A 14679-nucleotide genomic window follows, 5' to 3' on the forward strand; every position below is an offset into this window, starting at 1 on the left:
CTACCAGAGTCTCAAAAACAAAGATGGTGGGATTTTCCTTTCTAAAGTACACTGCTCATTACCCTAAGCTTTTGTTACTTTTTTACTCCCTGAAAGGTTGTGTAAGGTATTTCTTATAATCTAAAGTCACCTGCAGTTATGGAAGTAGGGGAGTGGCCAATGGGATGGCTCTGGGCTCTGAAAGTCTTATTCTGTCCCTGACATCATTCTCCCAGGTCAGTGAGCCTCAGGATTCCTAGATGCCAGGACTTGGAAGCCTGACCCAGTTTGCCCATGGAGTAGAGATTATGGCTTGGGAACAAACACAAGAAAATCTTCCCTGTTGCACTTTCTAATGTTTGCAGAGGGCAGAGGGATTGCTGTTTTGTACTTAGGCTCCAGCGGATACAAACTATTGTCTTATGTTTCTGCAAAGTGTTTTGCTATAGGAATTTTAGGTGCTACAGTTATTTTCCTGATTTCCTGATATTCCCATGAATTCCTATTTATTGACAGTTTCTCACCATCACCATCATCATCACCACCATCATCAAACACTTGCATAGCATTGTTCTATATCTATTATATAAAATAATTATCATTCATTCTTCACAAGCCCCTGTTTATTATCCTTCAGATGAGGAAACTGAGGCAAGGAGGCACAAACAGATTAGGTGGCTTGTCTGAGGCCGCACTGGAATTCAAACACAGGCAAACTTGTTCCAGAACTATTCTCTTAGTGACCATAATATGTGGCCTCTCCGATACATATAAATACTAATTCAAGGGCTCTTTAAAATATTACTCTGTGGGATTTCCCAAGTCTAGTTAAAGAGCATGGTTTGCATGTTATTTTTATGTACGTAAACTATGTAGACGATTCTTAAGGAGTTTTTTGCTTTAAGTTTTATTGTTATTGTGATCTTGAAGTGATAATGTATTGATATTTCAATTCTACTCCTTGCTTCAGTCCTTTAACTTCCCCATTTTTGATCTTGTCTCTAAAATTTCCTAAACTAGAAGTATTTTTAGAGCCAGAAGAGGCCAGGGGACAAATAAGAAGGGAAAATGACTCTATTAGAAGTCTCTATTGGCTTGGTAAATTCCCATAATTTCCAGTTGGAAAACTTTTTTCCTTATAATTTTTGGGTAGCATTTGAATGAAGACACTCTAGAAAGAGTGTTTTATACTATTTTATTAATAATCTTCAGAGAAGATTTACTTAATATACTGCAGAAATAGGGCTTATACAAAGATCCCTTGGTAATTTCTTCCATTTCTTACAGATTCATAGTTAGGACTTTCATCCTAATGTCTATTCTAAATTATTCCTAGTCAGTTAGTGTTGAAAAAGAAAATGGATTTGTAATGACACTTCCGTGAGCATTTCGAGCACTGCCTTTTGAGTTCTTGTCCTTGCAGTATAGGTAGCCCCACCCATTTTGGATGCAGATTGTATTCACATAAAACGGAAGCAATTTCATTTTCTTATCTGAGGTGGACTTGAACTTCACCTTGTCTCCTGGGGATAATAAATCAAAAGGAATTGATTTTTTTTTTCACATTAAAGTTGGTGGGGTTTTCAAATTATGTGTTCTAAAATTTTGCCCTGTAAAGTAGGCAAGTAGCTCCTTCAAGAAGCTTGGGCCCAAAGACTGAAGAGGTGTCTTCAGTGATCCTTGGGGAAATCTCTCTTTTAAAGCCAGAATGAGAAACCCTTTATACTCTCAGCATTTTGAAATGTGATGAGCTGAAGATGATGAGACCTGAGCCACATGTATACACAAAACTGAGTGTAGCACAATTTCTGGAACTCTCAGTTTTGCAACTGCTGTCCAAAGATCCACGCAGTGAACCTGGTGGACTGGCGCCTGACGTGGAGGCTTTAAGGGAGGTGGGAGGGACAGCCACAGCATGGGTAGGCAGCCTCTCACCTCTCCTCTGCATGCTGCCCAGGGATGCTCCACAAGGCAGTTGGAGATGGCTGCGCCTCACCAAGTTCAGGAATCCCTTCTGAAAGCTTGTCGAGGACTCACATTTCACTGAGCAGGGAAAGAAATGTGCCTCCACCTGAAACAAGTCACATAGCTGGTCCCAGATGAGAAAATGTCTGCTGCAGAAAGAAAGAAGCAAAGGACTTGCAGGATCCTTGAAAGACCATGAGGTCCACGGGGAGGAGAGAGCAGGCTGGAGCAGGCTGTCCCCTCTCTTTCTCCTGCTCCTCTCTCCAGGGCTGCTCTGGCAGCAGAACCAGATGGAAATGTCACCTAGTGCAGAGTGTTTTATTCTTCCTGGTCTACACCCCGCCTTAAACAGTGAAAGCTCCTTGGCAACATCATGCAGGGGTTCTTTTCATTTTTAATTAAATCCTAAGAGATATATTTTTTTTCCTAAAGGTGCCAGCTTAAAATAATTACTAGAATTCCCAACAGGGCTAATCAGAGACTTATAGAAAATAAAAATGAAGGAGAATGCCCTACCCAATGGGTTTCTGTCATTTTGCTCAGAAGGCTCTTGCAGTCCAGGGCAGCGATCACAGTTCTTGGCATTAGGGGCTATTAATAGGAGCCTTGAAATAAATCCCTATCCAGTGAGATAAGGAAAACTTATTTCACTGCCTGAGTATCTCTCCTCTGATGACCAGACACCTTCCATTTTCATCAGCTGTTTATCAAAATCAGATTAGAAAAAGAATAATCAGATCAGAATTGTTTATGCCTGTCTCAATCTTGAATTACAAATGACTTTCATGTGCTGCCTGGGCGAAGTACCGTGACCTATAGATGAACTAGCATTTGTATTTGCTGCACCTTGTACTGAACTTATAATTTCCCAAAGACCACAAGTCATTAAGTCTCATTGTTGATTATTGATCTAAGTAAGATAGGTGAGGCTAGCTCCATGGGGGCTGTGGATATGTGGGCAATAGATTCTCTTTGTGATAAGTCATAAGTCACTAATGGGTTATTTTGAGCTCTCCCAAGTGGAAGACAATGGAGCCTTTAGTAGGTTGTGGAGTTACGTAAGACATCTCTTTCCAAACAAAGAGGAGGCAGGACACCCAGCCAAAGGGTTGAGCACAGGAGGCTGTGTGGTCTGGTGGTTCCAGGGAGAGACGTGGGGCCAGGGCTTCCTGGGTTCAGCTACCAGCCGAGACTCTGAGTCAGGGGGGAGCAGAGCCAAGTCTCTTGGCTTGAGGCAGATAGACTGTAAAACCAGGAGAGAGAAAACCGCAGGTCTGTGCTCAAGGACTCTAGGGGAAAAACACATTCTGGAAATTTAAAAAAAAAAAAAAAGAGAGAGAGAGCGAGAGAGAGATCACCCTGTTAAGTTACAATTTGGGACTTTTTCAACAAGAAATGAGCATCTTTCCTTCTGATTGGCTGACATGTCCTCCTCTGGGCAGCACTGTGAAGCCCAGCCAGTATCTGAGGGTGTTCTGTGTGGACTGAATAGAGAAGCTCAGGGGTCTGAGCAAAGCCAGTCAACCTTGGTGAGTTGTCACAAGGAATGCTTAGGGAGCCGGGCCCTGGGAGCAAAGACGTTCTGCATGAATTCTTCCCTTTCACTCATCCTGTCTTCCACAGTAAAATGTCCTCTGAAATCATGGGAGGAAAAATCCCTTCCTGCCGGCTTCTTCTGGATACCTCCCTTCCACCAGTCTGAGCACAGAGTTGTAACCAGCAACCTGTTTAGCCACAGATCCACACAGGTTTCCAAGCCACAGCCAGGGCTGGGGCTGATGGTCCATGTTCTCCAAGTCCCATGAGCCCTGAAAGTCTGATAATTCTGGTCAGACAGAGTGGGTGGCCACTTACATGGTGAGTTTGAAGGATGACTGGGTGGGTCTCCACTCCTTGGCAGGGTGCCGCATTTCTCTGGATCTGAAAGTTTTTCTGATTGTTAGAAATAGCCTGTTAAAATGAAAACCATATTTATGAAGAAATCTCTGTATTCAGCATGAGCACTTGAGTCAATAATATCTTAATAGAGTCCCATAGAAATGGGACAGGAAATGAAGAAGGGGCAGATTTAGCTGTGGAATAAGGTTGGGGGAGGAAGTTTCTTATCTGGAGGAGCAGAGGGAGCCCAGGAGGGGACAGAGAGATGAATCAGGTGGAGAGAGCCTTTCTAATAGTTTCTCCCGGAATGTCTGGAACAATGTTAAAATCTAGTGGTGGGTGGGTGTGAGTTGTACTAGGAGCAATGCTTTTACTTCTAATTCAAGCCAGGCCAAATGGAATCCAGGTTTTCACTTGTGGGCACCTTGTCCAGCCACCAAGTACACTCATGATGTCGCTCCCCCCTGCATTTGCCAGAGTGCACATTCCCTGCCACTGGTTAAATAGCCATGCTCAATGTCCCAAGTCCTAAGCTTCCCCATATTAAAATGAAGCAGTGATCTCTCCTTTTACAATCTTATAACCATCCTTTTGTCACTTTGTTGCAATCTAGGGAAAAATTAATAAAAAATTAAGTCTACTCTTGGGAGCAAAGGTATCTGAGGAAGGAACGTTATCTATTTTGTAAGAATACCTGAGTGAAAGAATGAAAACTAATCCACTGAGGTTAGTGACAGCTTTAATCACATAATTTTCAGACTCTGCTTCCTCTGCTTATGATAATTCACTATGGCTGGCGCACCACTTTCAGGCCCTCCCTGGGTAACCGTGCTCTAACAAACACATGTCTAGGAAAACGTGAGAGACCACTTGGGGGTAGATTTCACAAGATTATTCTCATCTTCTCTGGTCACAGTGCCACTGTCCCCTGTGGTCCTTGAGAGTCCTCCTCCTGCTCTCTACAATCACACCTGGCCAAGCAAAGACAACACAGTGAGAATTTCTGGGGGGAAATGTCTGGGTAGGAAATCAAACAGAGTAAACAAGGCACCCTGCCTAGAGAGAGGTGCTGTCCAAAGTCTCCAGGTTTGGGGTCTCTAAAGCGCCCACTGACCTCTCCTTGTTCAGTTGCCTCGTTGGGTATCCTCTAAGTCTCCTCCACAATTCCTGGCAGCACCAGGTGGGTCTCAGTCCCATTCTGGGCCCTGCCTTCCTCTCCAGCAGGCTTTCCTGTGGGAGAGGAAGGACCAGCCCTTGTCCCACAAAAGTGACTCCAGGCTTCCTCATCCCTCAGTCAGAGAGTCTTGTTAAACAGAAGACTTCATGTCTCAGATAAAATCTGTGTTTTAGTATTACTGTTGTAGTATGTTTTAATATTATGTTATAGTATGTTCATGTAGACATGAATATATCTCCCCCATCCCTTTGATTAAAGGACCTGTCTAATGACACCCTCAAACAACAACAAAAAAACTTCCTCTAAGTACCCATGCTTTGGAAGGGATCAATAAACATATATAAATAAATGTTTGCTGGAAATAATGAGTTGTTGTCTCTGAGCTGGCATCCCCATATATTAGTTTTATTTTCACTTACAATATGAATTTTAAAATATATAATATCTAATATTAGTCTTATACTTTACAAAGTTTAACTTATAAAATATATGAGTGTGCTAAGTGAAAAATAAAATAACATATCATGAACTATTAAGATAGATAGGCTCTATCAAGGGAAAAGGTCAATTAATGGCTGTTTAATTTCAATAACTAAATCTGCCACAAATTTGAAGGTTCATGTAAATGTTTTCATATCCAGTTTGCAGAATGAAGCTCCATTTGGTATTTTCTGATTGTGCTCAAAAGTAAACCTTGTATGATTCTTAAATGAGAATCAGTGACCCGCAGGGTCAAGCATACCAAAGGTGCTTAATGGTTGCTTTTAAAATAAATGAGGAATTGTACATTATAACCTAATATATGGTGGACTGATAATGTACAAAAGATTGGTTTCTAAAAGTTGGGGGGAAAATACGCTTCTATTACATTAAGTTAGAAGTTATATGAAACACAGGAGAAATATCTCCAGTTCTACTTCTTCCTGGGAGAAGAATTGAGAGAAAACAGTCACATTCAAGACACATCCAAATATGTAAAACAACAAAGGGATCCAACCAATACATAATTTTGTGTGCTATATGTCTAGCTACAAAAGTTGGTGCTATCTTATTTTAAAAGCAGGATTTCTGTTTGAGGCCCATTTCATGTTTCTGGTTTACAACAAGGAAGTCACACAGTAAAGCAGCGCTCCTTTTCTACTTTGATGTGCGGACAGGAGCCTGCAGTAATGAGGAGACAAGTCCCAGGCTATGTGGAACTGGGCTAAGGCAGGAAGAAACCAAATGTGTATTAAGCAGCATCTAGAAGCCAGTTGCTTTGCTAAGTGCTGTTTCATTGAACCTTCCCCATGTTGCTGTGAGGTAGTTATATTTTTCTCCACTTTACACATGAGGAAACTACAGATGGAATGCTTTGCCCAAAATCACACAGCAGTAAGTGGCAGCCAGACTTGCAACTCGAGGCCCTACCACCTTAACATGAATGATAGAAAGTCCAGATCATTGAGAAGTGTCTGTTCATATCCTTCATCCACTTTTTGATGGGGTTGTTTTTTTCTTGTAAATTTGTTTAAGTTCCTTGTAGATTCTGGATATTAGCCCTTTGTCAGACGGATAGATTGCAAAAATTTTCTCCCATTCTGTAGGTTGCCTGTTCACTCTAATAATAGTTTCTTTTGCTGTGAAGATGCTTTTTAGTTTAATTAGATCCCATTTGTCAATTTATACAGCCAAAAAACATATGAAAAAAAGCTCATCATGCAAATCAAAACAACAATGAGATACCATCTTACACCAGTTAGAATGGCGATCATTAAAAAGTCAGGAAACAACAGATGCTGGAGAGGATGTGGAGAAATAGGAACGCTTTTACAATGTTGGTGGAAGTGTAAATTAGTTCAACCATTGTGGAAGGCAGTGTGTCAATTCCCCAAGGATCTAGAACCAGAAATATCATTTCACCCAGCAATCCCATTACTGGGTATATACCCAAAGAGTTATGAATCATTCTACTATAAAGACACATGCACATGTATGTTTATTGCAGCACTACTCACAATAGCAAAAACTTGGAACCAACCCAAATGCCCATCAATGATAGACTGGATAAAGCAAATGTGGCACATAGACACCATGGAATACTATGCAGCCATTAAAAAGGATGAGTTCGTGTCCTTTGCAGGGACATGGATGAAACTGGAAACTATCATTCTCAGCAAACTAACACAGGAACAGAAAACCAAACACCACATGTTCTCACTAATAAGTGGGAGTTGAACAATGAGAACACATGGACACAGAGAGGGGAACATCACACACCAGGGACTGTCGGGGAGTGGGGGGCTAGGGGAGGGATAGCATTAAGAGAAACACCTAATGTAGATGACGGGTTGATGGGTGCAGCAAACCACCATGGCATGTGTACACCTATGTAACAAACCTGAACATTCTGCACATGTATCCCAGAACTTAAAGTATAATTAAAAAAAAAAAGAAAGAAAGAAAGAAAAAGAAAAGAAAATTTAGATCAGAGAGTGTGTTCTGGGCTTGTGAGTCCTGGGCTTTACTAAGAACATAAAAAGAACCACTGTATTTTACAGTATAATCAACTGTTTAAATTGCCTCAGACTTGGGTTCTGATCTGAAATGGAAAAGGCTGTCTGTTTTTCTTTATAATAAAATAGAGAATATGACTTGTGAATCCCATTCTTCAGGACAAACTTTAGTTGCTATTGGTAGATATAAAGTAAGAATCAGCATTCCAGGTACGTTTTACAAGACTTTTTCCAGCCAGACTCTCTTTGCCTTGGGAACAATTACAACCTTGACTTCTACGATGGATACAGAGTAGCAAAACAGAGACAGTCACTGGAACAAAGGAGTCACAGTGAATATTGGTTTTTGTCTTTCCAAAAACAGATTTTTGAAATAAACACTAACTTGAGAGATTTTATGTGTACCAGTTCATCTGTAACATAAGTTACTTTAAAGCACGTCCAAACAGTGTTTTCAGAGATTATGAAAATTTTATTAATAAAGAAAATCTGCATTACACATATCCCCTTTAAAAACAACCACCTCAAACATGTAGAAATGCTTTATTTTGTATTTGCTACTTGATCAATGCCAGAAAAATGAAACCACAACACCAAAGTACAGACCAGTATTTTTGAAGGGGATAATAATCATTTGAGATAATAAACTACTAGAAAATCAGAAGAAATGATTCAAGGTATTCATTTCAAAGGCTAAACCACTAATTCTTCATCCAAACGAATGTTTCCACTGTGAGTCAATACATTTGCCATCAGTTCTTTTTAATGCTATCCTGAATACACAATATACACCTAAAAACATGATAGAGTGCTCTGAGAATAGCAAGAACTGATAGCCAACATGATTTACAGAAATTTATGGCTATGTAGCAATGGTTCAGAGACAATCGCTAGAAAATATGAAGGTACTCTTCATGATAGGAAAGGATTGGTTTTGCAGGGCAGCTTTTAAGTTCATTTCTGATTGTCTTTAAATAACCACTCTACCCTTGTCCCTTGATCTCACCCTTTGCTAAAATTTTATAAACATATTCCAGACATACTGCATGCAAAAAGGGAAGTATAAGAATATTAAGATTCTCATGCCCTGGACATGAATAGAAAACATGTATATAATGTGTTCTCACTGTCAGAACAACCTATAGAAGTGTAAAGCTGGAAACCCCTCAGTAGAGAGATATACACTTTTAATCCAAAGAAAAAAACAGTGAGGCCTGTTACTTGACTACAGTTTCCAGGGCTCTGGTGTAGCTATATTTTAGGCATAGCTCCAAGGAGCAGCCTACACAAATTTGGATGGAGCGAGGGAGGCACAGATGGTGGTCACGTGAAGGCACAGACCGATCGAGTGGGCTCGGCTACAAAGTCTGTACATTTAGGTTGCTGTATTCCTCCTGTTTCAAGTACTGCCAAGTCCCGGCTCTTCCCCGTCTTTCCAAAGTCTTGATTCATTTAATTCTCCTGAAGGAGGTGGAAGAGGAGGAGGGTTGCACAAATCTTACTCTTTCGTGGTTTAGAGGAGACAGTCACCATCTTGGCGCCTTGTCAGATTTTAAATGTAACATTTTGCTAAGTGTAAAGCTGTGTATCTGTTCCTTTCCTGTTGCCATTATTGTAACTTCAATATTTGCAAAACACAACATCAAAATACTTCAAATCCAGCCCAAAGCGGTTATTCATGCAACACAATTCTTACACTTATCAATATACAGCGAGCTCATAGCAAAGGGATCTTTTCTTTCTTTCTTTTCTGTTTAGTTCTTTCTATTTGCTTATGATTTTTTTTCCTTGGGGACTTAAGAATGATTTAATCATACAATAGTAATATCCCCATTTTATATATGTATAGTATATATGTGTGTGTGTGTGTATGTATATGTATATATATATATATATATATATATATATATATATATATATATATCCTGACGGTTATACTATTATAAAGCTTATTACAATGTCAACTCTTACAAGTTGCATTATTTAGAAAAAGGAAGCACAGAAGCTAAAATGATTCTACCATTTGAAATACCCTGTGAATTACTGGTAAAGCATAGAGCACCTTAAGGATATACAGAGTCTTAATTTTTAAATATAAAAACTTGTAGTGTTCACTATAAAATGTTGTTGTTAAAGAAATTCGGGATGTGCTTTCAGTGGTGCCTAATTCACGGTTACTAGCATTAACTGCTACTTTCTTATTCTTTAAAGGATGGACTACAACATTCCAGATTCTCAGTTATTTTCTTCTTTGTGTAGGAAACTCAACCAAAAATCAAAATGGATTCAGTTACTGGCTTTTTTTTTTTTTTTTTTTAACAGGGCACAAGGTATTTTACAGGTCCTCATCATTCTGCTTGGTATTCTGTTGGTGTAACTTTTGTGTGTGATCAATTCTGCTCCAGAGACTTATCCTCTAAGCTCTCCAATGTGTCTTTTTAGCTGGAGCTAATGTGTAGGAAGGCCATTTTTAAAGCAAATCAAAACATTAAAAGGTTTAACATCTGTTAATCGGGTGTTTTATCTAGAGGACATAAAAGATATTTACAATGCTCTAGCTTACCGACTTAACACTTTCCTTTATACTGGATATTTATATTGTGTAGAAATTGAAACCGTTATCACAATCAATGGAATTATTCCACTTTCTTCTAAGACAAGCAAGAAAATGTTTTCCTTTTAGGTTAGAATTTCATGATTAGTAAAGTGTATCAATGGGCAATGCGGAGAGGCAAATTGAACTCAATTATTATCTTAATTTCTGCTTTCAACAAAGCATACTGATAAAGTTCTTGATACCATTTATGTTTCATGAATTTCCATTTTTAGCTCCTTCCTTAAAATATGGATACAGTTCAGAATTTAATAGCAACAATAATCACAGAGAGAAGTCTCCCCACCTTGGGGCATTTGTGCTTTAAACCACAGTCACTTAAAAACAAAACAACTAAAACTACCCTCCAAGCCAAGGCCATATTGCTCAAATAAGAACTTCAAAACATTATTTTGATTTCCTAGGTTGACTAAGCATACGAATTAATAATAGGATTATGTATCAAATACAGTTTCATGAATGGAACACATCAGCATTACCCAATCTTCCTCAAACATAGATTGGTTGCCAAGAGAGATGCTTTTCAACATATCACAAATGTGCTATTTGTATAAACACTTCCTATTACAAATGCTCTTGTTTTTGTTTAAATGAGTGTTTTTAACCTGAGCTATTAATAATTTTTTTTTCCTTGTGGTGCTTGGCTTTCAGAAGAAAGAATCTTCAGGCCTCTGCTCTTGTGAGAGTAATTTCTCTTAACACTGACAGTGCAGCGTAAGTACAGTCAGAGCTCATTAAATAGACTTCTGAGCATAATTATAATTAACAATTAGCTAGAAATTAGTTTTAATGATTTGTTTTAGATGATAGAATAGAAGCATAATGTAATTATTTTTAAACCTTCTACATCATTTACAATACAACTACCACCACCTTTCAATTATTGAGAGGCAATCATCTAAAGCATTTAGCAAGTGATCCACTTACAGAGCCAAGCTAAGGGAGCTGAAGAGAAGAGGCCGCCGCCCCAACCCAGGTGTTGATAATTATCTAGCCTTTTGCAAAGCCTCTTCCGTTTCTACTCTGCTCTTTAAGCTATTTCATGCCTTGAAGATGTCTCTACCAGGGAAAATAAAGAGATTCAACTCTTCCCCCACCTCCTGCCTGTCTCCAAGACAGAGTGGGGCTGATGACTGGAGGTGGGAAGGACTAGAGGAAGATGCCACAAAATTTAGCAACTGGGCCTGTTAGTCCATCAAACTGGACTAACAGGAAAGAAGATTATGTAAGGAATGGATAAAATGAGTTAACAGGAATTAACTCCAGACTGTAAAGATAGATCTATGCCATTCTTTCCTTATTCGGTGTTCTGTTAACTTTTAATATCCCAAAATCAATTTGGATCTTGCTTTCTCTGCAAGAATGTTAAAAAAATACAATAGAAACCTGAAGAAATGTTCTTTTGTTTCATAAAAATATAAAAATATTCAATTAGAAGAGTGACTTTTATTGTCAATTTTTTTCCTTTCTTTGTTTAAAAATTTTTTTTTGTTTGTTTAACCTCAGCTACTCCATGTGCTACTTTCTCTCGCAACTTTGAGCAAGAATGTTAGATCTTTTGCTGGGGGCCTTCGGAAGCCGTGAGGGAGCATATCCTGACACCCACATAGAAAACCTGGTACCTATGTTTCCACATCACAAAGCAGGCCAACAAGCACACAAGGCCGCAGACCAAATTAAGAATCATCTGGATGAGTAAGAACAGTTTGAAAGTGCCAGTGACGCTGGTACAGTCCGTCACATCCCGGTAAACAAAGGTCCTGCTGAGCGGCTCCGAGGAGGGCAGTTTGCACTGGCAAGAGTCAAGTGTGGTCTCACAGGTAAACTGTGTGAGCTGCGAATAGTGGTGGGCGGCAAAGGCCACGGCCAGCACACAGACCGTCAGGCCCAGGGCACTCAGCAGAAAGTATAACAGCTGCAAGAAAGCAGAAGAAAACCTTTCTGGTTACAAAGAACACTGGATGATGATTTGCAAAGCGAATTCATCAAAACTGTTCTTTTTCTTCCCTCCCAGAAATTTTCTGATGGAAAGGCTGTCTCTTCTTAGAAACACAACACCCAAGACATGGAAATAGCTCCATGTTTATTTATTAGTGGGTAGTTCTTAAACCCTGATCACATTTTCACTTGCCATCCAGATGTTGGGCCCTTTTCAAGAGCTGTGACAACCATATTAGCTGGACTGTGGAATGTTTTTGTCTAGATATTGCCAGCAGTTTAGATGAATCCCAAACAAGCTAGCCAAAAACCTGTTCTCATCCCTGGATGACATGTTGTGCTTATTTTGAACTCAAGAACTTCTGATATTAAGACTGAAACAAGACTAGGAAGTATAGAACAGGTTTTTGTAATGCAAACACTGTGTGGGCCAAAATTAGCAATGATGGGTCAACTAATAGCATAGGTTAATTTTTTTAAAAGACTATGTTCAATGTAGTGATTGTCAAACTGTATCCATAAACATGAGAATCCCCAGTAAGAGGTTGCTGGGAGAAAATAAATTATGGCTCCAGAAGTCAAGTGACTCAATGTCAGCTTCATCGCCTGTGAAACTTACCCCAAGCCCAACAACGACCGTGTGATTCCTGAGCCTGAAAAAACTCTAAATGGTTCCTCAGTCACCAGGGTTTTGAACACTGTTGGCCTCCAGGTTAGCTTTGGGATTGAAAAAGTCTGGTTAAAGTTCTCGCTCTGCTGCTAAAGGGCTGTGGGAACTCTGAACAATTTAGGGATTTAGCTTACACCTAAAATATTCTGAGCAAAACTTGTGGGTATTCACTGACATGGCCACAATAAAATCTATGGAACAAGAAATATTTTTGTGATTGAACTCACCTACTAGAAATGTTAATCTTAATGGTCCACCTGCTGAGACTCTAGGTAAGGCTCAGAGTCCCCAGCTTTTGAGACTAGTACACATAGTTCTTAGTGCAAGAATTACATTACCACAGTCAAAAGTTGCTCTCTACAGAGAACAATTCTGGTAAATGGACACTTCACAAAGTAATATTAGTTCCAGTCATTTCCAGGTTCAGATGAAAGTAGCTCTGAGAAGATGATGCCCTTCCCCCACCTTCCCTTATATATAATTCAAAATTAAAACATATATGTGACACTATAAAATATGTGTACAAAAGTCCTCCAAATGAGTGTGTTCCACACAGTGATGATTTCAAGTGTTTTCAAGTCTTAAATTTGGAATGCTGTATTTACATTTTTACTTTTTCTTTTTCTTGAGTGGTATGTGTGCATGTATGTGTGGGTGTGGGTGTACATACTGGTTGCTGGTGCCCTAAGCTTATCTCTGGTTTGCCTGTAAGGGAATCCATCAGGGATTACATACAGCTTGACTGTCTATCTAAGGTCACTGGAAGAGCGTAGAATTAAAGCCATTTTTTTCTTAATACATCTTAATTAGTATCATGGATTCTTTAGATCTTTTCATCAAAGAGATCTTAAACACACATTCTTTTTCCTCTTCAAATCATTTAAAGGATTGTCAGATGTAACCTAAGTATCTTCATCTGTGAAACAGTTTATAGAAACATATCTCAGGGACATAACAATGATTATACTCAATATTAGTGTTCCTTGGAGGAAGGGAACCAGGTATACACAAAGTGGTACCATCATAAAAAAAATTTTTTTAAGAGATGGAGTCTTGCTATGTTGCCCAGGCTGGTCTCAAACTCCAAGCCTCAAGTGATCCTCCCACCTCAGCCTCCCAAAGTATTGAGATTAGAGCTGTGAACCACTTCGTCTGGCCCTCAATATTTTCAGTGACTACATTTTATGCAAAAATTGGAGTTTTTAGCCTAAAAATATGGATTTATTTTGTAGAACCAATGGGGCAGAATATTTGAACAATTCTGGGTTGTTCTGAAATATTCAGGCTTGATTACTGACTTCAAACTCTTGGTGCCAAGAGCCAAATTAAACTGTCTTGACCATGTTCTGTGTGTGTGTGTGTGTGTGTGTGTGTGTGTGTGTACCCATTGTAGCTGTATTCCCAGTACAGCCAGCAGAGAACTGGGAACAGTTTGCTCTGGGAACAATGGTATATCTATGATTTTAACCAGGGAAGGCCCAGGTTAAAGTGATCATTTCCCACCTGGTAGTTATCTGCTTAGTAGAATGGCCCCAGATGGAGTTTTCTCTACCTGTTTTATCACCAACAATGGATGGAAGTTGGGGGCGGGGGTCTCGTGATAACCTTCCTACCTCTAACATACATACATCCTTAAATAGCAATTTCTTTTTTTTTTTTTTTTTGAGACAGAGTGCAGTGGCTTGATCTCAGCTCACTGCAACTTCTGCCTCCTGGGTTCAAGCGATTCTCATGCCTCAGCCTCCTGAGTAACTGGGACTACAGGTGTGTGCCACCACACCCAGCTAATTTTTGTATTTTTTTTTTTTTTTTGGTAGAGACAGGGTTTCACCATTTTGCCCAGGCTGGTCTTGAACTCCTGACCTCAAGTGATCCTCCTGACTCAGCCTCCCAAAGTGCTGAGATTACAGGCATGAGCCACCGCACCGAGCTCCTTAGATAGCAATTTTCTGTAACATTTGTT

At 39.5% G+C, this 14679-nt stretch overlaps 1 protein-coding gene across 5 annotated transcripts in view; it reads right to left on the minus strand.

Moving 5' to 3' along the window:
* Positions 1 to 1157: 1157 nt before the first annotated feature.
* SSPN (sarcospan) overlaps positions 1158 to 14679 on the minus strand; it is a 119455-nt gene continuing 105933 nt past the window's right edge. For 4 of the 5 annotated variants that reach the window (XM_003313781.6, XM_003313779.7, XM_001144827.7 and 1 more), the window contains exon 3: positions 8024 to 12023. In XM_003313781.6, coding sequence (XP_003313829.1) covers positions 11658 to 12023 — 366 coding nt within the window. In that variant the 3' untranslated portion in view covers positions 8024 to 11657. Of the gene's footprint in view, positions 3895 to 8023; positions 12024 to 14679 lie in introns of those variants that run through there. The other variant, XM_009425708.5, reaches the window with a different exon arrangement.

This window comes from Pan troglodytes, chromosome 10 (genome assembly GCF_028858775.2).
Source record: "Pan troglodytes isolate AG18354 chromosome 10, NHGRI_mPanTro3-v2.0_pri, whole genome shotgun sequence".
Lineage (NCBI taxonomy): Eukaryota > Metazoa > Chordata > Mammalia > Primates > Hominidae > Pan > Pan troglodytes.